Below are 26,781 nucleotides of genomic sequence, written 5' to 3' on the forward strand. Positions count from 1 at the left end.
CCAGTCTGCAGGTCGCTTTAATGTCAATCACTTAGGGCCCTCTCAGGTTGTGGCTGGGGCTGTCACAGGGGGATTTTGGCTGTTTCTCATTCCAGAACCTGATCGCCCATTGCAGGATTCTCAGTCCTGGCACAGAGGCTCGCTGCCAGTGCCCCTTCCACGACTTGGATTGGGAAGCCATGCTACTGATGTGAGGTGTGGGTTCAGACTTCTATTCTTCCGGTGTAGGTCTCCAATATGTGGAATACCATGCTCACATGACCCTAGAGAGATAGAAGCCCCAGACTAGAGAGCCACTGTGCTCAAGAGGTCATTCTCTAGGCTTCGACATCAGACTACAACCTCAGGGACTGGAGGGAGGATGAAAGAGGGCCACCTCGATTGCACCTAGTGCACTGCATTGCCTTGGGGCACACAATGCTAAATCACTCAGATTACCTGATTATGATTCAGGATTTCTGAAGTAACAAAACAACTATTTTGCAGAGATGTTTTGAAAGTCATCCTGTGAGCCAAGCTTTTGATTCTCTGGGCTCATTTCTTTTGCCGATCAGCATCATCACCAGATGGATCAAGTGGACATTAGTGGAGGCAAGGTGGTTGGGCCTTCTCAGCAGCTCTAGTGGGCTTTGGCTATCTCATTGTCTGCTGACCACAGCCATTTGGTCTGTGCCTGGCAGATAAGATGCCTGGAGGGCAGGCAGGTCCACCTGTCTCCAGCTTGTCATTCCTTCTGGCTTAATAGTTGGAGAAAATGGTTTTATGGATGGGCCCAATGGATGTAGGGGGCTTAAAACACCTTGACTAAACAGACGTGGGTTCCAGAGAGGCAGATAGCACTTGTGGAAAACCTTGGCTGAATGACAAGGCTGGTATTCCCAGGCAGGGAACGAGTGTGACCAGCTCGCAGAAATCTCAGTGAGAGGTCAATGAAACCCATGCCAGTAGCTGGGACCGGGCCCACCATCCCACCAGGGTGGCTGCTGACCAGGGAAGATTCTCATGGTTGTCTGAGCTGACCAGCCCCAAGAATCCCCGATGATAGGCTGTTGAAGCCTGTGGGGATGCCAGGGTCCTAGTCCTGGTCACTCGATCCAGAGCCACCTTCACTATCTAGTGCAGAGTATCATTAGACTGGAGAGGATTGTTGTGCTCCTCTGGGAGGCCAGCTTAAAGAAGCCTCAGTGAGGTGTGGGTGAAGCCTGCACAAACGCCTGGGCCAGTGCTCTCAACACCAGCCAGGGCCATCTTCCCTTTCCAGGGCAGAGTCTTTCCAGCCCCCTTGACCACAAAGTTTTAAGCGATCTACCTGTTAAATAACATTTTGGTTAAAACAACTTCAGTGATGTTTCATTCTCACGGGAGATTCAGCCATTAGGCTAGTACAGGTGTGTCCACTCTGTGTCCCGCCCTTGAACCATTTGTTCTTTCCCTACACAAAAGGGTCACCAATCAAGCAAGCCAATTTAATTTTTACAATCCCCAAGTCTGCACACCTGTACACATACCAAAGTCAGTTAGGCAGTTCCAACATTTGGGGAAGATTTCTCTTCCTGCTAACTGAAGGTAAAGGTGCCTCTGGACTGAACAACCGATCATTACTTTTGGGTAATTATATTCTATGGATTTAACATCAATTGGTCATGTGTGCGGTAAAAGCAGTGAGAAACACGAATTTCTAATGTGTCAGCTTCTATTTCGTGCTTACTCTGTTCTATCAACTTTTGATATAATCGATTAATCGCTCTTAAACAACAACTATTTGATATCCAGCCTTTATTACCTTATATTGCGACAGCACTACAAGTATCAAATGGGCACTGACCTCTACCCAGTTCCATGGTTCTTGCCAGTAGTTCAGGAGGCCACGCTGAATCATGGTAGTCAGTTGAAAGTAACAGTGAATGAGGACGAGCCCTAGGTAAACCATCTAGAAACAGAAAACAATGAATACAATATCAGGAGAGATGCTTTGTCCTCCTCTGGTAAAGAATAAATAGAAGTTAAAAATTAACAAGCCGTGGGGTGGGACCACTGTGTACAATTGTGTTACCTGACAAACTAACCTGTAATACGTATATCATAATACTTGCAATTGATGTATGTAATCAGCACTGCTCTGAACTTATAACAATAAAAATAATTTTAAAATAAATAAATTAACAAGCCATTTTAGCAAGAGTAATACCTATTTTTGCAACTTTCCCCATAACACACTTGAAATGTTTGAAAAATGTAAAAAAAAAAACTACAACAGGTATGCAGCAGGATTTAGTAAGCAAAGGAGCATGCAGTTTTGTGAAACTATCTTTGGAATTGGCAAATCCCAAGCAGAATCCACCTCCTAAGAACACCTGTTGAGTGGTGATGAGACTTACTTTATTGAATGTGTGCTTGTTTACAAAGCACTGTGGTCCGGCTTAAATATCGAGTGCACTTAACCGTTTGCTTGTGGCACATTCTTAACCAGGGGTGCTTGGTGAAGACTGTGGCAGTGAACCTGATTATATAAAAAGGTTCTGGTGCAATCAGAGCAAACAAAAAATCTGACTCTTCTAGTCTTCGTTAAGGTGAGCACATTGTAAAAGCCAGGGTTGTGGTTTGAAACAGTCTCTGTCTTTGACTCTCTTTTCACTTTGGAGGGGAAGCAGGTGCAGTAGGATGTCTCGGTGTCCCAGGGATCCATGCGACCACCCCTCACAGTGCACCCTGAGGGGTTGTGAAAGTGTAGGGCGCTGTCTGTGTTCCAGACAGTGCTTTAAATGGAAATATAAAAGTGCTTATATTATGTATTCCTCTTGTTACTGAGAAGTGCCGGTGCTCTTCCATTAAATGTACTGCAGCAGTGCTGAGAAGTGCTGGTACACTCACTTTCATATTAAAGAAATGCAAGTACTCAGTACCGGACAGTACCTGCCAATTTAAAGCACTGATGCCAGCTTTCATAATAACTCAACTGAGGTGCCTGGACAGTGGGTTTAGCTTTGCTACCCAACTATAATACAGAGAGATTTTCAGTGGCGGTTGGTGACCCACAAAAAATGGCGGTTCGACATCAATTCAATTAAAACGACAACATAAATGTAATTTTAAAAAAACATGCAAATAAACATTTAAAAATGAAGAAAAAATCGTTGACTTACCTTAGCCTGCAGCAAGTCCTTGGTGTTCTTCGGCCCTGCTTCAGATTTCTCCAAGAGCAACATCCCACTGGTCCTTATCCAATCCAGACACTGCTCTCATGCTGCATGAGAGAAGTGTCTGGATTGGCTGGAGCAGGCTGCCTCAGCGCTTTGAAGAGCACTGAAGGTCTGTGACAGCTCTCCCCGGCTGTGTATGACAGACTGGTTGGAGAGGTTGGATTGCGCATGCCTGTTTGGCTGTAATAATGTAGCCGGACAAACTGACATACTGAAGGGGCCACTCGTCATTGCTGCCAATCAGCAGCAATGATGCAGTGGCCCTGCCCTCTCCGTTTGGCAGAAAGCCTGAAAATTCAAATTGTAATAAAATTATTTTATTACCATTTTATTTTTCCAGCTTTCTATGCAGCAGTGTGGGGTGGTGGTTGGAGGGGGTGGGGGGAGGGGATCAGTGCTTCTACCGCTCCCATGAAGGAACCACCGCTGGAGATTTTCCAGGCAGTTAATGAAACCTTTTCAGCACTCAAATCGTGCGCTGGCAGTTATGACTCTTGGAGGCCAGAGCACAGCTCCTTTTTCAAGCACACTTTGCTTCTTCTTTTAAGTGTATCCATTAATCATAGATGAAGTATGTTAAATGATCTAATGTTGCTGAATTTAGAATATGGGTCACCAGGCATAGATCATAGGCCCCCAGGAAATCAGTTCTGCTGTCTGGACTTTTTTTTTTTTCTTCTAAACGAGGGGCCTGCTGAGACCTATGCCTGGTGTCGGAGGCCAAACCTAAAATAGTGCTTATGACATATCCACAATTTAAATATTACCAGAACATATGGATCTCGGCAGGGCTGTTTGAATTAAGTGATGACGATAGCTCGAGGTTTGAAACATGTAAGCATTACAGCAGAAAATTATGAGCACTTATACAGTTTCCTACTATTAGCGCTCACAAAAATGGGGTGGGCCAGTATTTAAACAGGACATTCTTTTACCATGAGACATCCTGGCCACAATTAAGCAACGAGGAGGAGGCCTAGCGTACAGTGGTGCACATGTGCCTTTCCTTCTCTAATCTGATAAAAAAAAAGCCACTCTAAGAACATTCCTCAACATTACGGCTCATCGCCTATTCATGAAGGGGACAACCCTGCAGCATCTCTCCTGTGCAATTGCATAACTAGAATGTCAATTTCCTGTGGGTGAACATGGTACCTTTGTATTTATAAAATACTTAAGTAAACTTGCACTTTTTGTTCTTAATATTAAAGGAATATTTTTTGTCCTCATATCAACATGACTGCTGCAAAGTCAGGCTGTATTGCAATGGGCAATGACCGCACCGCACCAACCTCGGCTGAAAGCCCTTATCCAAAACAGTGGTTAGTTGTAGTCATGGGACCGCTCTATTTTCCGGGACCATCATACCACTCTAACTAGAGAAATCAGCCCATATCACATCCGCCCCTCCTGGATTGCTCCCTATACCTAACCTGCAGGTCCAGTGCACTGCCTTTAACCAGTTCATTGCGAGGGAGGAGATATATCTAACCAGCATTTACAGATCTCCCTTGTAGCGAGAAGGAGTAACTAGAACAGCAAACCCAGCTGTGTGTGATGCAGTACCACCCTCCAACAGAAGCAGTGGAGCTGAGGTTTATTCTGACCCTCAAAACATCTGCAATGATATTGCCCACGGTCTCTCAATATCCACTTATCATGGGGCAGGTGGCAAACATATGTTCGTTAAGTTCAAGTTGACCGCATCCTCGCAAATGGGAGTCAGATTCCGAATAAATCTTGCAACCCTTTGAGGGGTCCAAAATAGTCTCCTGAGGGTAAAATAAGGGTTTATTTTCAGATTAGCAGCTCTCACCGTAGAATACAGCCATTTTAAGGATGCATGCTACAAATATTGTAGCTCAGGCCCTGGGATCATCATCGCCCACACCACCTCTTGTGCCACCATATTTCTATCGTCAGCATCCAGGCGCTTACAATACCGGATGGCAACCTCTTTACTCAATAGCCTCACGTCTTGCAGAAGAGACTCATCCTACTAAGCACCACCCATCTCCCAATTGGCCCTTGCATACCAGGAGGAGAGCTGCAAGTATTTAAATCTCAATAGGGAACCCCCAGTACTGGCCTTAAGTACTTCCCAAGGTAATAACCCCACCACTGTAAACAGCTCCCCCAGATAGCTATCCCAGCCTTCATCAGGGGATGAATAAGCCATCCAACAAGCACTCTGGGGAGATAAATCTAAAAAGTAACCAATGCCCAGTAACTTTCGGATTCTGAACCATAGACTAATTGCAGCCTTTAAAGCGTTCAGAGTGCCAAACATTTAAAGAAAAAAAATCAAGCCTAGCACTACTAGTGGCCCGAATGAAGCTTGTTATTTTACCCTGAATTTTAGCTATAGCTGATCTGAGGGGAAATTAATTGGAATACAATTAAAAAGAGGTCAACTTAGGGAGTTTCGACCTTTTATTCAAATTCACTTGACCATAAATTGTCAGTGGCAAGTTCCCCCATCTAGTAAGCAACAGATCGATCTCCTTTGCCATCCTGCCTATGCTATGTGACGGTACTGCCTTCAAAGAATGGACAATAGAAATACCCAAGTATTTGATCACAGTCTTAACCTCCTTGACCCAATTAGTGATGTTCCAACACATGAACTTGGAAGTATTCACAGATGTATCCTGATAAAGCACCAAACTCCTCTGCTTGTCTTTTCTACCCTAGGGATGGTCTGGGCAGGGTCCGATGTATATATTATAACATCATCGGCATAAAGCGCTATCATATTACTATAGTGCGGGGAAGAAAAGGGGATTACCTGTACATTCCTTCTAAGTAATTGGGCATACGGTTCGATGTAGATGTCAGATAGGAGGGGAGGTAGGGGCAACCCTCTCTCCTACCTCTACAGATTCCAAAACTCTTAGTCAATGATCCATTAAACAAAATTCGGACTGACGATTTTTCTTATAGCCTCCAGAGGGTAGCGATGAAACATGAGCTAAAGCCTAGTGCTGCCAGGACCTCCCAAAGATAGACCCAACATACTCAATCAAAAGCCTTGGTAGCATCAATTGTGACATCTGTCAAGGGGATCAAAAAGACAGTGGCCAGATCAATAGATCCAAATTGTTGATTGAGCTTGTTTTAATTAACTTAGGGGCTAATATGTCCAGTCTACCGGCCAAAATGTTTGAGAAAACCTTATGATCTGCATTTACTAGGGCGATTGGCCGATAAGTGTCAGCCTTTCTAGGATCTTAGGGAGGCTATAAGATCAATGCTAACGTGACTTTCCTCCACAAATCTGGGATCTAGGTGTTCTCCAAATATATAGAACTAAACAATTTCTCTCAAACTGGTACCAACACTTCAAGAGCTTGTAGAGGTCCAGGGAATGGCGTCAGGGCCTGCCACTTTCCCATTCTTAATGTGTGTCAGATGCAACAAAAACATGTTCTCAGTAATATGCACCTCAAGGAGCTCCTTGACCGACTCCGTGAGCCCAGGGAGATCCCTATACCTCAGCAAATCCCTGAGCCTAGGCAGATATGGATATGCCTCAGCTGTATATAGTGCTGAGAAAAGGGAGACCAGATATCAGTGCATTTCCTCTACCTTTTTAGAAATTTCCCCCTGGCAGCTGATAAACAATTCCTTGATGGTATTCCTGGACCTCTCCCCTCTCGTCTTCCATGCAAGGAGTCATCCTGATCGTTCCCCACACTCAAAGTGACCGGAAATCTTGCCCCGCTACTTTTCCCTGCACTTCTTATCAAGCCTGATTACAAAATGTAGCTGCGCTTCTTCCAGTCTCTTCAGTGCTTGTTACCTGTCCAGTGGGGAGTGTGGTCTCTGCAAGGTAGCCTCTAATGCCTCCGATTTCTTGCTCCAGACAAGTAACATCTGCCCTCTCTAATTTGTTTTTAAAATGGCTTGACTCCGCAAGACTCTTGTATAAAAGCTTTAAAAGTGTCATAAACTATAGTGAGGGAAGCAGATCTTGTATAATCAATAAAAAATATCTCTACTAGCCTTTTTCAGAACCAATGCAACTCCACCATCCAGGAGGAGGGCATGATTGACAATCCACGTAGAGTTCTGCCTGCGTACTGGACAATGAAGGAGCATGGTGACAGCTGAGTGGTCAGAGATATGCCATGGTAGGTGATTATCTTCTTTAATTTCATCAGCTAAGGCACTGTCCATAAAACATAATCAAGCCTTGAAAAAGGGTGGTATTTCTTGCTATGCATGTTATGTTATGTTATGTTAATGACATTTATAGAGCGCGGCAAATACCCGGAGGTGTCCTGGCGCTGTCTAATTCCCCTGAGAGTACTGAGCCGGTGCGGAGTGGAGAGGGTACTTACTCATTGAGAGAAAAGCCACGTCTTTAGTTCCTTCCAAAATGACCAGATATCCGTCATGGCCCTGAGATAAAGAGGCAACTCGTTCCATGCCTTTGCTGCACCGTAAACAAAGCTTTTGCCCCCCCATTGGGCTTTCTTTATATGTGGCACCAAGGCCAACTTAGCTTCTTTAGACCGCAGGGTTCTTTCCGGGACATACCATTGTAGTCTGAGCTTTAAAAATTCTATGCCCATGCAGTGTAGAGCCTTAAAAGCCAAGGACAACGCCTTGAAACGTACTCGGCTTTTGACTGGAAGCCAATGTAAAGCTTTTCTCTCAATAGAGACTGAGGAAAATCTTGAAGAACCTGTAAGCAGTCTTACTGCCGCATTCTGCAGTATCTGCAGTTTATTCAACGCATTGTGCATTTAGGTAGAGTCCATTACAATAGTCCAGTCTGGCCAACACCAGAGCCCTGACCACCGTTTGCCTGCTTTCCACGGGCAACAAGGGTAGCACTTTCCTCAACATTCTGATGACATACATAGTTTTTGATGTTACCGCATTCACTTGAAGTTCTAGTGTCAGTCTGTCATCAAGTATTATGCCCAGGTTCTTTACCTTTCTGGTTGGGACTGGGAGCGAGCCCATTGAGTCGGGCCACCAGAAGGGAGTCCAGAAATTCGTGTTATTACCAAACAATAACACCTCAGTTTTGTCCGAGTTCAATTTAAGACAATTCTTGGCCATCCAGCTACCCACTGCTAGTATGCACTCCCGAAAACGCCCTTCCGCCCCAACCTCTCCACCTGGTGTCAGAGATACCACAATTTGAGTATCATCCACATAGGAAGTGAGGCCGAAGGTGCTTATGACATGTGCCAGAGCACTGACATATTAAAGAGGGTCGGGCTGAGAGATGACCCCTGAGGGACCCCACAAGGTGATATAAAAGGTTTGGACTGGAAATCCCCCAGGGCAACAACTTGTTTTCTGTCCGCCAGAAAGGATCTTAAGAGGTCCCATGCTTTTCCACGAACACCACACGAATTTAAGCGGCTCAGCAGTATCGTGTGGTGGACCGTATCGAATGCCGCGGACAGATCCAACAAGATCAGTGCCGCCCTACCTCCCTGATCGATGGCTTCCCTGATCTCTTCCGTGGCTTTAATAAGTGCAGACTCCGTGATGTGTCCCGGCCTAAAGCCATATTGAGTTGTATCAAGCACTTGTGTCTCATCCAGGAAGTGGCTAAGTTGTCTGTTCATAATTTTCTCGACCAATTTGGCTGGTAAGGGGAGTCTGGCAATTGGACGAAAGCCGTTTGGATCGTTAGCCGAAAGGTTTGGTTTTTTTAATAGGGGCAAGATGGATGCCAGTTTCCATTGCCTGGGGAAAAGCCCTGATTCAAACATTAGATTGAATATTACTGTTAGACGATCCGCTATCGGACCCGAGGCATTTTTAGCCACCTTGGCGGGGCAAGGGTCATATGGAGATCCTAAATTAGACTCCATAAGGATCTTTTGTGTGTCACGGGAAGATACTGACAGAAATTTGTCAAAGATCGGGCAATGAGCCCCATTTGGCATAGGAATCTCACTAATCAAGTCCATGTTACTAATGCTTACTTTGCTGAAAACCATAAAAATAGCTTTCACCTTAGACAGGAAGAATTTTGCCAAATTTTCACATAGCACTTGGCTAGGTTGGACTAGCACTGGCTTAGGCGTGGCCAGCCTAACAACCGTCTTAAACAGTTCTTTGACTGAATTTTTTGATTCTGTAATCTGTGCGGCAAAGTATGTTTGTTTAGCTGCCGCGATTACCTGTTTGTAGGTATGCAAGCTGGCTTTGTAGGCTTTTTTCTCAGATTCCTTATAATTGCTCCTCCAGTTTCATTCTAGCTGGAATGTATACCTCCTTGTTAGGCCCATATGATAGCGCCACACATCTACTAGCCCCAGGTCCTGTAGCATACTTCTTAAAGCCTGCCTCGTCCTAGGTGTATGGATAAAATCTCTCCTAGTGAATCTATCTAGAGTGATATCCAACAGAGTTTTAAAATAGCCCCTCAAAATCAGCCGTAGAGATGACTCCACCAGGTTCTATTCCAGGGTCGATATATGTGAAGTATCATCAGCGTTCGGGTCATAAAATCCTGCACACAAAAATTCTTTAATAAGCACATATTTGCCAAGACCCACCTGCCTGAGCTAAAAGTTTTTGAGGATGTAACCTCGACCCCTGCTCCTTTTCTCAACAGAAATACAACCCCTTTTCAATGCTGAGCTTGGTCTGAGACAACAGAGCTCCCTATCCATCTGAACTAGTTAAGAGAGCTCTACTTTCAATTCCATTTAGATGGGTCTCCTGCATGATCATAACATGGGCTGAGCTCTCTTCAAGATACTGAAGCACCAGCCTCTGCCTCCTCTTTTACCTAAGGCCATTGGCATTCCAAGTTAATTAACGTGTCTCCTTACCTACCCTCATTTAATTTCTAAGCATCTCCATCCCTTCTTCCTGCAGTATAGCTGAGGTCTATGATCAAGAAGACCACAACTTGGTGAAGATGAGGAATTGTTTTTTTCTACAATGCTCCCATCCCTGGGGAACCCTCCCACTACTTATTGGCATTATGGATTTCTAAAAGCGTTCCCAGGAGTTGAAAATGCAGGCAGAATATATATATATACTAAACTGTGGTGTGCACCCTTCCCTCTGCCGCCACAGGCCCTACATGAATCCAGACTTCAGGCATTTATACCTCTTTTAATGGTGTCAATCAGTGCATAAACGTCTTCCAAAGCACAATGATTATGCATCTGACTGTACCACACAATGCGCAGCATTGCCGGGAATTTTAGATGTGTGCCTTGGCCCCCAGCTTGTGGAGCTCTTCCATTCTTCTACCATGCTCCCACTGCCGCTGGTCTCTTGCCTTAGAAACGGTGGACCTTTATGGAGGAGGAATAGCCTTTAGCTGTGACGGGCAGGCACTTCAGAGCAATACCCAGGTTAACCTCTTTCACCGCATAAGAAAGGGAATTTACCAGGATCTTTCTTGGTTTCTGACGTTGTAGATCCTTTTGACAGGATCTCTATGTGCTCTCTGGATCACCTGTCCAAGATTGATATCAGGCCATTCCTGGAGAACTGTGCTCCGTAAGATTGCTATTATGAAAGTCTTCATATCGCCACCTTCATCTGCCTCTGGGACATTAAGGATCCAAAGGTTATTCCTCCGAGAATGGTTCACAATCCACCCTAGATCCTCCCTCAGACCTTGATGATGTTTGGTCAGCAGACTTATCCCAGTAGGGTTCTTCTGCACATCTTGTTGAACCAGGACAACGTCTTCCTATAATGCTCTGGCCCGTGCAGCCACTTCATCCAGTTTCTGGGACAATGCTAAACAGGAAGCTTAGCTTCCTGATTGATTGGCCTCGGACACCTCAGACCTGCTCTTAATCTCTGCCTTAAGGCCCAACAGGACAGCTGCCAGGGATTCCTTTGCCTGTACCCCAGCTGCCTCAACCCCATCTGGTCCATGAATTGCCTCTGGGAGAGGGACCTTCTCGTGCTGATCTCCCTGGCAGAGCTCACCTGCCTGCCTAGGCCTCTTTAAGGAAGCTAGGACCTCAAACCTGTCCCTAGCAGTCATTTGAAGAAGGTTCTGGAAGTGTCTGTTTGCTCCTGGGCTAGTTTCTGCATTAAGTATGCTCGTATTACTCTTGCTAGTCAGACCTGCATGAACAAGGGAGACTTCCATATTCTGACTCCGCCTTCCCATAGCCTCTTCTGGGGCTCCTACAACAGTCTGGAGGGCAGCGAGGCAATAACTAAAGAAAATGTTGGGGGAGGGTGTTACTTTAATCTGAAGAACCGGTATTTTTCCCCCCCTGAAATCTTATTAGGCTGCTTTGGAGGCTTTCTAGATTTAAAGTTTGAAACTCCATGGCCTCCCCAGCAATAGAACATTGAGGCTTCAAAGTGACTTCAGGGACTACAGAGGAAAACTCCAATTCAGGACTTACCCTTGAGCTGGCTGCAGCATGCGTACGTAGTGTGTACCTTGAAGTCTTACCCAAACTATGCCCCTCTTATCCATAGAAGTAGGATACCAGCTCCTCTAAGTCTCCTCCAGAGCCTCCTGTCTCCTCTGCCTTGCTATCCCCGGCGGCAGGGGACTACTATGCTCCGCTGTAATCACTGGGGTCCTCCACCACAAACCATCCACTGCTGTCAGGTCCCCTCAGGACTTGTGCTGATGCTGCCTCTGGAGCTCCAAGCACAGGCCATCCTTCTGCGCTAGTGCTTCTGTATGGCTTCATCCAAGTGCGGTATTCCTGCGCCGGCCGCCATGATGGGAGACAACGCCTCTAGAACAAGTGAGATGCCATGGAAAAAGCAGCATGACCCCCCCTCCCCAACACCCACCCAAGGGGTGCAGGTGCTTCTCCTACTGGGTATGTGCACAGAGAAGCAGCAGGAGTGCAAGCGCACACATTGTGATAAGAAACTCTTCCCTCCTCAGGAGCTCACAGCCGAAGGGTGCACGGCTGGCATGTCAACCCCCCCCTCTAGGTGCAATTTTTTTTAATATTAAATGAACTTTATTTATTAGCGGGTTATATTAAATGAAATTAATTTATTAGCGGGTGCCCACATCTCAGCTAACATGATGAGTCTGCCAGATCCCCCAAATGAACCAACATTGTATTGTGGTTTAATATCTATCTTCAAACTAGACTACCACTACACATGCGCACGGATCTCATTTCTAAATCCTTGAACTGAAATCTAGGTGGTCCTTAAGCTGCAGAGAGTATCCTCAAGGTGATTTTAGTTATTCATGCTGGGTGTGTGCAAATTAATGGCGAGCCGCTGGTTGGAGATGACCTCAGGCCAGAATGTTCTGTACACAAACTTTCTCACCAAAGGAACATGGTGCATTTTTTACCCCAAATATATTGATGTGAACAGTGGGCTCTCAAATCAATTCTCCGCTATCAATGGTAGCCCAGGTAAATGTTTTCACTATTAATTCTCCATTTTTTTAAAGACTATTCAAGCTCTGATTCCTTGTCTACAAGTTGCGGCAACAGTCATGCTGATGGGATCCTGGATATGTAACGGACATTTTTGTAATTGACACTTTGTGCCCACCTCATGAAGCAGAGGCAAGTTGCCTAAAATGTGGCGATCTGCTTAGTAGGCAGTAGTCACACAAACCTCCATATTACTAAATATCCCAAAGCAATCCAGAAGCCTCCAACAGAACGTCACATTTTAAATTATTTATATATTTTATAACCCACATATGGAGTAACTCGCCTTTTTAAAAAAAATAAAAACAAAGTTTATACCTTTATCTGCATGTCCATTTGATCTTTTTCAGGATTCTGTGACCAAAGCTAAATGAAGAAAGGAGATCTTTCTACATGCTGGTGCTGTAGCATGGCCTTCCATTTCCAAGAGCAGCTTTGCCCTCCACTCCCTCTTGTCAAAGAACACCAAAGTTATTATTTACTTCATTAAATAAGATAGGTATAAATATAAGGAAATATATAGATAGAAAGACTGACCGAGAGCTAGGCAGACAGACAGATTTTTAATGGACATCCAACATGCCTAAAAACAGATGCTTACCTCAGAAACCATTATGAAATAGTCTAGAATAGTGCTGATCTTGTAGATGCTCACAGACTTGACATTTGAAGATGGAATGACACCTCCAAATAGTGGAACCTCCGCAAGCAGTGTCACAGACGTGAATAAGTTTGTGGGAGGATTGTAGAGGGCAAATTCCACTAGCACCGCCCGTGTGCTTCTATCGATCCACCTGGTGTTTCTTAAATGAAGTAACCTGGAGAAAGCCTCGTTCCTGACCAGAAAAGAAAAGAACACACCATTTACCACACAAGGCCGTCACAGGCAGATTGATGTCCTCTCTTTATACAGCTTAACATGCAGTGTGTGTAATGGAACCTGCTGCAGGCTAGCTTACCTTGATCGGCCAAGGTTCACAACTGACCCTCGGCCTTCATAGCACTGGGTTTGACCACACTGATAATAGGATCCTTCTTCCGCATTCGATGCATCTCCTACTGCTTGTAGTGCCTGAACTGTCAGGCTGTATGGAGACCTACACTCTCGAATAAGTGTAAGAAACTGCAATGGAACCTGCAAGAAAAAAAAGGGAAATTAAGTTCATAGACATTGGTAATGTCCTTGTCTTTACTATGTCTTTGCAAAGTTATGTGGAAGAACCATTTAAGATCAGAATTCGGTTTCCTCCATTTCGCAAGCCTCTGTGTTCTCAAGAACAATCAAGCACAGGAACTATTTGAGCTCCTTTATTGCACTACAATGAGTGCCTAATCAGAAAAACACCGATCACACGGGCTTTGCAATCAAGTGAACTTTAACACGGCAATGCTAAGGCTTAATTGCGCCTTTGCACTCGATCTGTCAGTTTGTGATGTCTCTCTAGCTCATTTAACAATTGCTAGAGAATTGTTTTCAGCGGTGTAGGAGCGTAGAATCTGCCTCTTATGTTGTCCCCACTTTTTTTTCTGATGTTTACACTGGTTTCTGGCTATAGTCTGGCTGGGACCCAGCTAATCAGGGCCCCAGCCTCTCTGTTCTCTCTAAACAACTTGGAGTGCATATTAGGTGCGCTAGTGATTGGATACTGTGGTACCTTATGAGCCCTTAGTATATGGTACCTTAGGTACCAAGGGCATAGGTACTTCACAGGCCTACTAGGGGCTGAAGCATGTATTATGCCACCCCTGGGAAGCAGACTAAATCTGACGCCAAAGGCCTGCTACTGCAGCCTGGGTGAGGTAGTATTAGTACTCCTCACTGAGATATAGGTTCACTATATCTCCCCCTGCACACACATTTAAACCTATCAGTCACCCCTAAGGCAGGCCCTATCAATCCTGAGGGCAGGGTGCTTGGTTTCCATGTGAGGGGGTGCCTCTGCCTGAGCAGGGCCCCTCTGCAGCTCTCAAAGTCCATTCTCTGGGGCTGTTTGTGAATGCAGTCAAACCATATACTCTTAAGTGCATTATAACCTCACGGTAAATGCTAACTCTGGGATGGCTGCATCAAAACATGTCGTGTTTGGTGTCAAACGCTTTGGAATCATACCCCCACACCAGTAACTGGCGTGGGAGTATGATCCCACCCTTCTAGAGGGATAGACATGTACCTACTGTGGAAACACGGTAGAATCCTGAAGAGCCCTGGCATCACAAAATGGATGCCACCAGTCAGAGACACTGGGCTGCCCTCCTGCTGATTACCGAAACTCGCAGTGGAGGAGGCCCAACAATAGGCATCCTGTCACAGGGAGGTGTGACCACCTCCCAGACAGGGTTTAGTGTATTGGGGCTGGGTGGGTGCACTCCCAGAGTGCTTTGAAATCCTGCACTGGGGGATCAGTAGGCTCCTCTGTGCATACACCAGTTCAAACCGGCTCAGGGGCTACCTGCCCCTGCTCTGGCGTGAAACTGGACGAAGGGAAGTGGGTGTAGCCACCCACTCTCCTGACCCTCCCATAGGTGGGGTCATAGAGCTAGTCTCTCCCTTCCTTCTAGTATAAGTTAGGGAACCCTTGCCATTGCAAACTAGATATCCCTGGACGATGCTCTGAAGAAGAAACCTGGACCTTCGACGTTCCACTACCTCTGGAAGACTGAAGAATCTCCCTTGGAGTCAAGGAGTGACTGCCCTGCTTGGCAGGCTCCCAATCGTGCAATCAACGGTCGCAAACTTTCCCGCTCCTGCCGGAGTTCGAAGTCCCTGCATCCCAGGAAGAGGATTTCCTGACTTCTCCAAGACCATCGTGAGTCCCCAGCGACACTGAGGCAAGTGGACCCCATGAGTGACGAGGAACAGCAATCCCTGGGTACCGTGCACTATTTTCGAGTGCAACCCCTTCACGACATTCTACGAACTTGTGCTTTGGACCATGTGTGGTCCAAGCTTCCAGCATGATTTCCACCGAAGATCAGAGGCCTACCCCATCCCGAGTGACCGTGGGCCCCTGTTGAGGGAATCCTCCTGAGGCGTCTTCGCGATCCCTTGCCGGTTGGCTTGTGGGTCCCCAGAAGACTTTTCTACAGTTCCAAAGGGCTCCCCTGGTTGCTCCAGGCCTGCCCTGACTTACCGTCGCTGGGTGAGTCCCTCAGACCTTGCTGGTCTGCACCGCTGACTTTCCACGAGACTTGCTGTTACCAAGGCTTGTTGGCTCCAATCTGGCCGCCGACACTGCAGTAAGCTGCAGACTTCGTGGGACACGCCGAATCCAGCTCCTGGTCATCGTCGACGCCTCCTGGACCTCGTGGCTGAAGCGTCAAGACACCCCTGGATCACCTGAAATCACCCGACGACTGTGGGCATCCATCTTCCTTGCCCCGGGTCACTGCCAAGTGACTTTGAACTCTGTCCCCTCTGCTTTCAGGTCTTCCTTCTTCTGAATCCAGCCTTGGATTCCACCGGACACTTCTCATGTCTTTACAAGCAGCAAGTCTTCTTTGGTTCCCATTGAAAACGACGCCGCGACCCGACACCAAAAGACATCTATGCACCCGGCTTCCCTGGGTGAGGTAACTCCAGCACTACGGTGCTCCTGTGGGTGTTGGCTCTAGAACTACTTACCCTGTAAGTGACTTGCTTGTAGAGTCTCCCAAAGTATCCTTAAACTCTAAATTTCCAATCGCGACTTGCTCCATTGAAGTCAATTGGGATCCGCGGCTGTGTTCTCACACTGCATGCGTCTCCCGTAGGTCCTTTACTTACCTGCCTTGGGTGGATTAGTGAGGCCCTAGCGCTTCTGAAGGCCCTAGGCCTTGTCCCTTTGCAAGTCGTTCTTCTTAAGTCTCTTTTTTAGTATATGGTCTGGTACGCCCCTAGGGCCCCAGCCATATTTGTGCTTAACTTGTTGTGAAATGTTGATTTGTGCATATGTTTCTGACTTCTAATCTCATAAAGAAATTAGCAGAGAGTTGTTAGTGATATATACATATATATTTTATATATATATATAGCTGTGTGGTGTCCTTTCATTTAGTAATTGAAGAGATTATAAGGTAAAACAAGCTGCTTTACATTCCTCTAAAGACTTAGCCTGAAGGCTGCTCTCCACAGCTACCACTAGGATAGCTTTCTTTAAAAGGTTGTCTTAAACCTACTACCATAAGAGTCGAATTGTACTGGTGCAAGGTGTCCACTTTAACTAGTGAACAGCATATGCCAGGCCAACTTCTCACAAGTGGAACTGAAAATTCCCTTGTAAAAGAAACCGAGCTTTAAGGAATCTCCACTTCTTATTTTGTTAAGTATAAAACACTGAGTTATTTATGTGGAACAAACAAACCTTGTCGAAACCAATAGACCAGACTTTTGCATTGTGCATGCATATATGGAGAGACACATCAATGCACACACTGGCAAAGATGACACACATGAAAATATGCAGACACACCAACATACATACATATATGCATGCACAAAAACCAACACACCTGCAGACACACTCACATGAGGTAGCAGACAACAGGAACCCAAGACATAGATATCCAGGTACACATATCTACGGACTACCTGACATGAGGCACCAGACCCACAGAGATGGAAACATATGTTAATTTCAAGTACAGTGCTTTAAATAGCTCCAAATCCATCTTAAACACCAGATGTGACAAGAGAATGGAAAATATCGATTAAGAGAAAAGAGCCTTATGAATGAAATGATTGTTCCTAAATCTGCGATGAAATTAGAGCCAAATGTAGGTGTCTGAATATGCCAGGTGCGGGCATAGGAGTAGTCAAGTCAATTGAGACATTGTTGTCTGTATGCCCAGGTTGGCACTGGCGGCAGCAGTGACACTTGAGTGTTGGTTGATCAGTCAGGGCAGTAGTCCTTGATCGCGTCGTCAGGCAGACCAACTGCTGCTCTCCTGCTGGGTTGAGGCACCATTCCCGAAAAGGTCTTGAAAAGTAGAGCTGTAAATCCCAACAGCTTCATGCTGTGCCCGTTTTGAGGCTGTGCATTATAAGGGACAGTCTTATCCTGCTGCTACTCAGTTTCCTGGCATTGCAGTTGCAGCATATGTTGCAGCTCTCTTCTGTTATTCTGTTTCCTGACTCCCTTATTCAAGATGCAACCGATTAGACACTTTGTTGGACCCGGGCACATCTGCCAGATTGGTGCCTCTCTGTGGGACCTACAAACGATGAAGAATGGCCAATGAATGATCTCGTGGGTGTTGTCAAAACATTGGGGCAAGGGTTGTTTAAGTTGGTGGGAATTCCTTTATGCCTTTTTTGTGGGTTCTGAAGACGTTGAGTGGGCATGTGAAGGAACTTGTTCAGTGTGCATTTAAATGGAGCCCTTCGAGAGACCCCTAGACATTACCCTCTCATCAGAAAGTTGACTTAGACATTCAAGTCTGAGAACAACTACTATTTCTGTGCATATGAACAACTAGTTGCATGTGTCTTGATGCCATACATGAAGCATTTTTGCCATGGGACCAATTTATCAAGTTGTAGTTTCTCCATTAATCATCATGAGCATTAGCAATGCGTGCCTTGTTTTACAGCCACATCTCTTGGTTCATAGAACAAATATTTTATGTTCTGCCTTGCTGAATGTTAGATTCACTTTGTTGTAGGACGGATTTCAAGATTCTTAACTGCCTCTGATATTTTGTAGTGGCCAACTAAGGAGCCATGCAGCACCCAATTACTATCCCCTCCACTACAAACCTCCATGCTATTTGCCTCACAGAGTTGTTCCAGCGAAAACATGGGCTTCTAAGAATGTGCTGATCCTGAGAAATTCATCTCATACACTCGTGTCCCTTAGTGTTGTATACTGTAGGCCATAATTTACAATGAATGTTGCAATCCCCATTAACTCAAACCTCCAGAGAGTTCATATTCCTTTGGAACTCATATTTCATTACCAATGAGTCTCATTGTAGTAAAGAAACTCTAGATTGGAAAACTGGCAAGAACGCGGTAACTGAACACAAAGGAAAGATCTGAGTTTTCCTGGACTCTTGTCAACTATGAATGGCTCCTATTTCTCTAGATGCCTTCACACTATCCCTCTAAGTAATGATTCTAATTGGAGGTCCCAGATTGATTGGAACCATGACCATATGTCCAAGCTCGTCATTGCTTCTTCCGTCCCTTCTTCAGCACACAGGACGTAGTGTGAACAGCAAGGTAAAGAGTGAACTGGGGCATGAGAGAAATATTTAGCCTTGGATGTAAAATGTTGGTCTGTAAAGTAGCCATTCATTCAAACATTATAAAGCAAATAGTGGTGTTAATCTGCATGAATAATGGCAAACACTGAACAGCATTGGTGTCAAAGTGATATTGTTTGAAGGGTGGGCCTAGTTTCGCTTTCACATCTTGTGAAATTAAACACAGTGTCGGGCGCATTGCAACATCAGAAACCCCACCCACATGTCTAAGTGCCAGACCTGATTTGCTCAATTCAGAGTTCATCATAGATTTGATTTATTTAGAGTGTATCCCAAAATTATTTGGAAATATCCTATTTTAGAATATGTTTCATAGCTTTACCCCTTTTATGCATCAGTGCCTTTAAAGCTGACATTCCAAGCCTCGGGTGAGGGTTGGATTGTATGGAAAGGAAACAAAGTCACGGTGAAATGCTCTTGGCATCTGTGGGTGTCCGTTTAGATATGAGTGATACAGGAAATGATTTGCTAATTCATCTGCAGCAACAGAGATGTTAGTGGACTGGAAAGGGGGCAACCCTGTGCTTCCTGGAAGTCCTACAGCATAAGGTCGAGGTTAAGCTTACTTCTGGCAATTTATTTTTTAACCAATATCTGCATTGACCAAGAGACAGAAAGAAAATTTAACAATGCTCAACAAAGAGCGTACCAGTAGGTAGTTATAGTTAGGGCCAACTTTTCACATAAACAAACAGTTTTTTGTTTTGCTAATGACTTTGGCATCGCTTGACAAATCTTCATGACATTTTCAAAACTAGGGAGCTAGTTACTTCAGCTGCTGTTTGGAAAGTTTCTGGGTGATTCATCAAGCGGGGGCGAGAAAAAGAGGGGGTCCTAAAATGTTTTTTCCCCATGCCTTGACTATGGGGATTTTGCAGTTTTTAGACACGACTATAACCAGAACCACTAAACAGAATTACCCCAAAGTTTGCAAAAACGTACACCTTGCTCTATAAAGAGCCCTTTTGGTAATTTTGTGTAAGTCTGTTCAGTAGTTTGGGAGTTATTAAAGAAAGAAAAATATATAAGGGATCTGGGAGAAAAATCAAGGCCCCAATTGGCTGGCCGCAACCTGAAAGGAAAGTTGCAGCTGCCATTTTGTTTCTTGGTAAAAGATAACAAAGGTCAAGGTAGAATTATCCTGACATAAATGATGTACGCACGCACTCACAGACCAATGCAGGCATTCCCACACCTACTCACAGACCAATAAAGGCACCACAGACCCACTCACATACCCATGTAGGAACTCATAACCTACTCGCAGACCTACACCGGCATTCACATACCCACTCAAACACACTCACTCACAGAGCCACCCAGACAGGCACTGACCCACTCACAGACCCACACAGACAGTGCGGCCCCCAGTGTGAATCAGCAGATCTGAAACTCAAGGGAAACAAATATAACCCCTCGCATGTACACATGCAAGACGTACAACGCAGGGGTTATCTAAGAAGAAGGAGGACGAGGAAGGAGAGTGGCCATGGCGAGGAGGAGGCAGCCACGGCAGGTAAATGCCTTTTTTAAAACATTATATTTATTTTGGGAGGGCGGAGGGAGCATAGCGAAGTTCCACGGATTTGTTTTCCAGCTCCGTGGTACTCCATGTAGAGGCACTATGCCTCCTCAGCCCGGCCTTACTTTTAACTTGCTTATAACTTTGGCGCTGTTTGTAGAATCTTCATGAAATTGTCCACACAAAAAAAGTTGCACGGGCTGTCTAGTAATGCATGACAAGTTATAGAGTGATCCATCAAGCGGCGACCCATAAAAGGGAGGGAGGGGGGTCAAAAAGATGAGTGTTTCACATGTAACTTCCAATAGGGATTTTGAACACGACTACAGCCTTAAGTAGTGGACGTAATTACACCAAATTTGGCAAAGAGGTAGCGGTGGGTCCAGAAAGAGCCCTTTTTGTGATTTGAATCCATTCATGAGTAGTGCAGTTATTAAAGGAAAAAGAAAATTGTACATCTAGGGATGCAGACCCTCCGTGGATCCCCTGCGGTGGATCTGCAAACTCATGCACCACCAGCAACACCATGATTGGCTAGGCACAACCTGACCGGGAGGTTGGGGCCACCATTTTAAATACCAGGGCACAGTCCAGAGGTCTTAAAACTTTTCTGGAAAATGATTAAAGGGGTCATGGTAGATGTAGCATGACCCCACAGGTGTGTTAGATTGTGTCAGAGGGACCTATGTTGAGTACAAAATGGAGTGATACCCTTCTTTTCCAACTTAGGGAATCCGCAGGTCCCCTGCTTGGCTCAGCGAGGCCCCAATGTAAAACCACAATGGATCTGCGACTCTTGACACATTTTGAAGAACCACACAGGTACTCTCACACTCATTTACAGACCTGCACAGGCAGTTACGTACCCACTCACAGACCAATGCAGGCATTCCCACACCCACTCACAGACCAATACAGGCACCCACAGACCCACTCACATACCCATGTAGGAACTCATAACCTACTCACAGACCTACACCGGCATTCACATACCCACTCAAACACACTCACTTACAGAGCCACCCAGACAGGCACTGACCCACTCACAGACCCACACAGACACTCACACAGATCCACATAGGCACTCACAGAACAACTCAGATTCCCCCAGACTCACACAGGAACCTGCACATCTACACTCAGACCCACACACCCACTCACAGACCACAGACACTCACAGACCCACACAGGCACTCACAGACCCACACAGGCACTCACACACCACTTACAGTTCTATGCTGGTACTCATAGACCCACTCACAGACCAATGCAGGCAATCAAACACCTATTCACAGACCCACTCAGGCACTCACCCACCTACTGACAGAGCGACACAACCACTCACACACCCTCTCACAGACACACAAAGGTGCTCTTACACCCACCTACTCACAGACCCACACACCCACTCACAGACTCCCACAGGCAGTCTCACACCCACTCACAGACCCACCAAGCCATGTACACACCCTCTCACAGACCCATGCAGGCACTGTCAGATCCATTCACAGACCAGCACAGGCACTCACAGACCCATGCAGGTGCTCACAAACCTATTCACAGGCCCATACAGGTACCCAGAGGCCCACTCACACACCCATTTATTGACCCACACAACCACTCACAGACCCACTCATCCACTCATACCCCCACCCAGATACTCACACACCCACTCACTCACTCAGAGACTCACTCACACACTCACTAAGATACCCACATGGGCAGTCTCATACCCACTCACAGAATCACAGTCCCATTGTGAGCGCCATGCAGGCACTCATACATCCACTCACATATCCACACAGGCACTAACGGAAGAGTTATTTACCTTCTGTAACAATATATCTGGTATATCAGTCTAGCCGCAGATTCCTTAACTTAGAATATCTCCCCAGGCGTCAGACTGGATCCATAAACCTTTTTTCCCCAGCAATACCTCTACACGTCGGGAGGTGGCGTTGCCGGGGCTCCGTCCTGACGTCGTCCACGAAAGTGACGTCAATGGAGCCTATAAGCGCCTCCCGGCGTGCTGACATCAGTTTTCTACAGGAAACATTTCCGCGCCACAACGCGGAGCAATGCAAAAAGCTGCGATAGCATAGGAACAGTGTGTGGTAAAAAAGAGCAAAATCGTTGAAACAACAACGATAAGTAACATGAAAAATGAGAATCAAACCATTTAGAATGAGAAACAATAGGAAGTTGAAAAAGCACCCAGTACTCGGAGGGACCGAAGGGACCGAAGGGAGCTCACAGAGCACTTGCTGCAAGCAAGGGCCCAACAGATTGCCAAGCTGTGCCCCACCTCGAGGGGGTAACGGCTGCGGCACAAAAGATATGTCAAGCCAGGCACAGCTGGTCATCACAGGAGGGAAATTAAAATAACCACAATATTGAAGCAACATGTTGCAAGACAAGTGACTAGAAGTGAACTACCACCAGAAAGTTCCCTACACACACCCTTCAGCGATTGAAGGACTGTTTCACCAAAGAGAACCCAACTGACTGCCATAGAAAGAAGGAGGCACAGGCGTGGTTGGTGGGAGGGAATTAAAAACAGAATAACTCCACGCGTGAGGAACACAGGTGGAGCAACATGAGAAGGCAGTAAAAAGTACAGATTTTAACCGCCTGGACGGAGTAGAGAGCCAAAGGGCTTGCAAGCCGAACACCCCCTGCGCCAAAGAAAGGTGCGAGAACACACCACCAACCAAACACTAGAACCGAGTGGAGGCCGAAGGGCCCCACGCAGAACAACACACCCTACTCCAGTGTGAGGTACGAGAGCACACCTCCGGAAGACCAAGGCCACCAGAAAAGGTGGGGCTAGGCGGAAAAACACCATATAAAAAGGCCTTCGCAGAGCGGGGAGGATGGGCGGGCGTTAAGGAATCTGCGGCTAGACTGTGTCTCTACCAGATTGTTGGAAAGGCGTTCTCCGGGGGGCTTCAGAATACGTTCCAGACCACCCTTTGACCCACCTCTCCCAGAGTTAGGCCGAGCAAGGGCGGGGAGGCCCTTCCTGGAAGGGTCTCGTTCCTAGGATCGCACACGCTGAGCTTGCACTATCTGATAGAGGGACACCACACAGTAGTTCTTCGTAAGACAGTATACTTTATCGATAGTTTCAAGGGATCTTTATGATCCGAAATGCAGGTATTAAATCAGTGCCACAAGCGACGGCGGACTCGTGATGGGGGAATGGGGGTAGCGGGACAGTCTTTGAGTTCAGTGTCTCTGCGGAGTATCCTTCGCACAGCTCTCAATCCTCGAGCTGGGGGATGTTGTTTCTCTCAGCAACCTCTGCCGATTCTTCTAGAGGAGAGTGCCGTGAGTCACTCAGCAGGCACAGGTGGTTTCGGAGTCGGGGAGCCGCGACAGCGTCAGCAGGGCTCAGATGGTTCAGAGTTCGGGGAGCCGCGACAGCGTCAGCAGGGATCAGATGGTTCAGAGTTCGGGGAGCCGCGACAGCGTCAGCAGGGCTCAGATGGTTCAGAGTTCGGGGAGCCGTGACAGCGTCAGCAGGGCTCAGATGGTTCAGAGTTCGGGGAGCCGTGACAGCGTTAGCAGGGCTCAGATGGTTCAGAGTTCGGGGAGCCGTGACAGCGTCAGCAGGGCTCAGATGGTTCAGAGTTCGGGGAGCCACGACAGCGTCAGCAAGGCTCAGATGGTTCAGAGTTCGGGTAGCGTTCTTCGGTTCAGGGGTCGATGGAGCCGCGACCAGGTCAGCAGGGCTCTCGTAGGTCCAGGTCTTCTCTGCCTCCTGTCCCTTCAGCACCCCTTGTTATACTCCCCCTCCTCTTTGAAGTCCGGAGTCCTCGCTGAGAGGGGTCTTGGTGCCTGGGGCCGTGGTGTCGGGATTTCCTGTTGCTCGGCCCTTTGATCTGTTCAGGTGGGTCTGGGAGGGACTCCAGACGCCCAGCAGGCGAGGCGCCCGCTCACCGGGGGCCTGGTGGCTGATCGAAACCCTCCATGGGGAGGAGACCAGAGGTGTGACAGGGACGGCGTCTCCTGGTCTGGCTTGGGGGCTTCTCGCTCTCTCGGTCGGGCATGCGTGGTAGGGTCTAGGGTGTTGCTGGAGCCTTGGTCGGCCATCGGGTTGTTGGGCCATGGTGGCAGTCTGTGGCATCGGGGATCAGGTGCGGTTGCAGGGTGGCTGGCTGGTCGGGAGGGCCCACGCCACGAGGCCAGTCTCACACAGATATATTGTTACCGAAAGTAAATAACTCTTCCATCTGATGGAGACACCTGGCCACAGATTCCAAAACTTAGAATAGATATCAAAGCCATACCCCATAGGAGGTGGGTCTGCGAAAAAACCACCAAGTTCCAGGAGAACATTTTTGTCAAAAGGCTGACTAAACATGGTGGGAACCGCAATGCCAGGGCAACTGACATTAGACCCAGGAAACTCCGTAAGGGAAATTAACAAGGGACGGCAAGACATCAAAATCCAGCGAGGGATGGTGTGAGACCACTCACGTCCAGACACAGACGAAAGGAAATACAGAACTAGAAAGGTCAGTGCCAACGTAAGAAAAAAAGCAGTGACTCCTTTAAAGAAGGATCCCAGCACTGGTCCCTATGATCCATGAGGAACGAAGCCCCAAAGGGGCAAAACAACATGACAACGGTAGAGCATACCGCCTGACCATACACCACAGTGGATGCCAAAATGAAATAGTGGACAACTCGAAGACTGTCTGGCCAAGAACAGGAGCTGCAGCGGGAGGCCCGTGTGTGTAAGAAAAAACACACATCAAAAGTGACCCCCTAGGACATGTGAAAACAGTGGCAGGGCTGACCCCAGAGTCCAGTGCCAACAGAGACAGAATAGTCACCATCGAGCAAAAGCTCAGTAGGCAGGCATGCAGCCAGCCAAACGTACCAAAACATACCACTGTGAGGGGATAACCTGCAAAGCCAGGAACACATAGGGGACTCTATCCCGAAGGAGAGAGTGAGCAAGAAGGCCCGATACTAGGGCAAAAAGAACCTAGTATGTGAGCACCCTTGTGGCATGTAGAACCAACGACATATACACAAAGAGACAGGAATGTTGCCACACATACGTGAAGTAACGAACCCTAAACAGGGGAGTCGCTCAATCGGTACCATTGTCCCGGTGTGTGGCATAACAGTCACAGAACGCCAGTACCCCGAGGGGGAAGAAACCTGGACTCCCGTGAAGCAGGAGAGAACATAGACCACGATACTGCAGTAAGGGATTGAGAGAAGGCACAGACAGAAGCCTGTCACCAAAAAGCATACACCGCCATAGACCAACACCGTTCCCCAACAAGAAGAATGTCGAGAAGAATACAATTCAATTCAATACATGCACAGCAACATTACGTAAAGAAGCAACTGTGCCAGAAATGGGAGCAATATCTCTCACCCAGAAAAACAGCTGGTGGGGAGCCCATCACCAGTGCTACAAAGGTAAAAACCCACACCCCGAGAAACAGCAGGGATGGAGCACTGATCCAGTGGCAGAAAGTTAAAGACAAGAGCCAATCCTTGAAGAACCAAGAAATATGCACAGGGCAGGAGCGGACAAACCGGACCCCTGTCCTGCAAGAAGCAAGAGATCGGAGACCCTGACAGGGAAGTGGGGCAAGAGGCAACACACAGCCGAGACAGAGCCGGCAGGAACTCCCCTTGCCCTAGGCAAGAACCCCGACAGTGCTTGAGCCACAAGAAAAGATGTAGAGCACAACCTGAGTGCACCAAACGGCAAGTATTCACAGAATACAGAAGAGACTGTCACGGAACGGAACAGAGGAACAAGTCCCCCAGGGTCGCATGTTCACCTGTAGACAGGCAAGATGGCCAACAGCGATGCTGCAAAAACATGCCAGGAAAAAACAGGCGTGACAACACCCCAATGAAACAGCAAGGAAGAACGCCCCTACCGAGGCGGGGATGTATTACGAACCAACCGTAGACAACCAATTGTAACCCCCGGAGAGAAACCAACCCCATGGATCTCACCAGAGGAGACATCCTACAACAGTAGGAATAGTCAATTTGCGGTAAAACTTGCTGGGTATGGAAGAGTAGCAATATAACAGCCAACAAATACCCCACATAGGGTAAGGCACAACCCTACAAAAGAAGGGTCCCTCTTGAGACAAGCTCGTATGCAGAGGCTCAAAAGAAAGGTAAACACAGCTTAACTAGCTGTACCAGAAAAAGGAAATAACACAGCTGAACAGCCCGCAAGCCAGAACATCTGTAACCCACAATGGGTAACAGAAAAGAAACCAAAAATGTGATGTCGACGCAAAGCACACAACTTCAGCGACTACCGTTTGTGCTTACCTGAGGTAGGCAAAAGTCGGCAATGGTCTTGGGACCTGCCCCAAACAGGAACGTCCTAATGTGAGGACTGGCGCCGCGTAGACGTCTCGCCTGGAAAAGGAGACCGGTACCGCAA

General features: G+C 46.9%; 1 protein-coding gene across 1 annotated transcript in view; it reads right to left on the bottom strand.

The window, feature by feature from the left end:
- The window catches only part of PKD1L1 (polycystin 1 like 1, transient receptor potential channel interacting), a 1,386,277-nt gene that overhangs the window by 151,333 nt on the left and 1,208,163 nt on the right, over positions 1 to 26,781 (bottom strand). Inside the window, exons 56-58 of the mRNA XM_085607392.1 lie at positions 13,537 to 13,712; positions 13,179 to 13,413; positions 1,826 to 1,930 (exon numbers count right to left, since the gene is read on the bottom strand). Of these exons, the coding sequence (XP_085463518.1) occupies positions 1,826 to 1,930; positions 13,179 to 13,413; positions 13,537 to 13,712 (516 nt within the window). The remainder of the gene's footprint in view (positions 1 to 1,825; positions 1,931 to 13,178; positions 13,414 to 13,536; positions 13,713 to 26,781) is intronic.

Source organism: Triturus cristatus, chromosome 5_2, assembly GCF_964204655.1.
Source record: "Triturus cristatus chromosome 5_2, aTriCri1.1, whole genome shotgun sequence".
NCBI classification, from domain to species: Eukaryota; Metazoa; Chordata; class Amphibia; order Caudata; family Salamandridae; genus Triturus; species Triturus cristatus.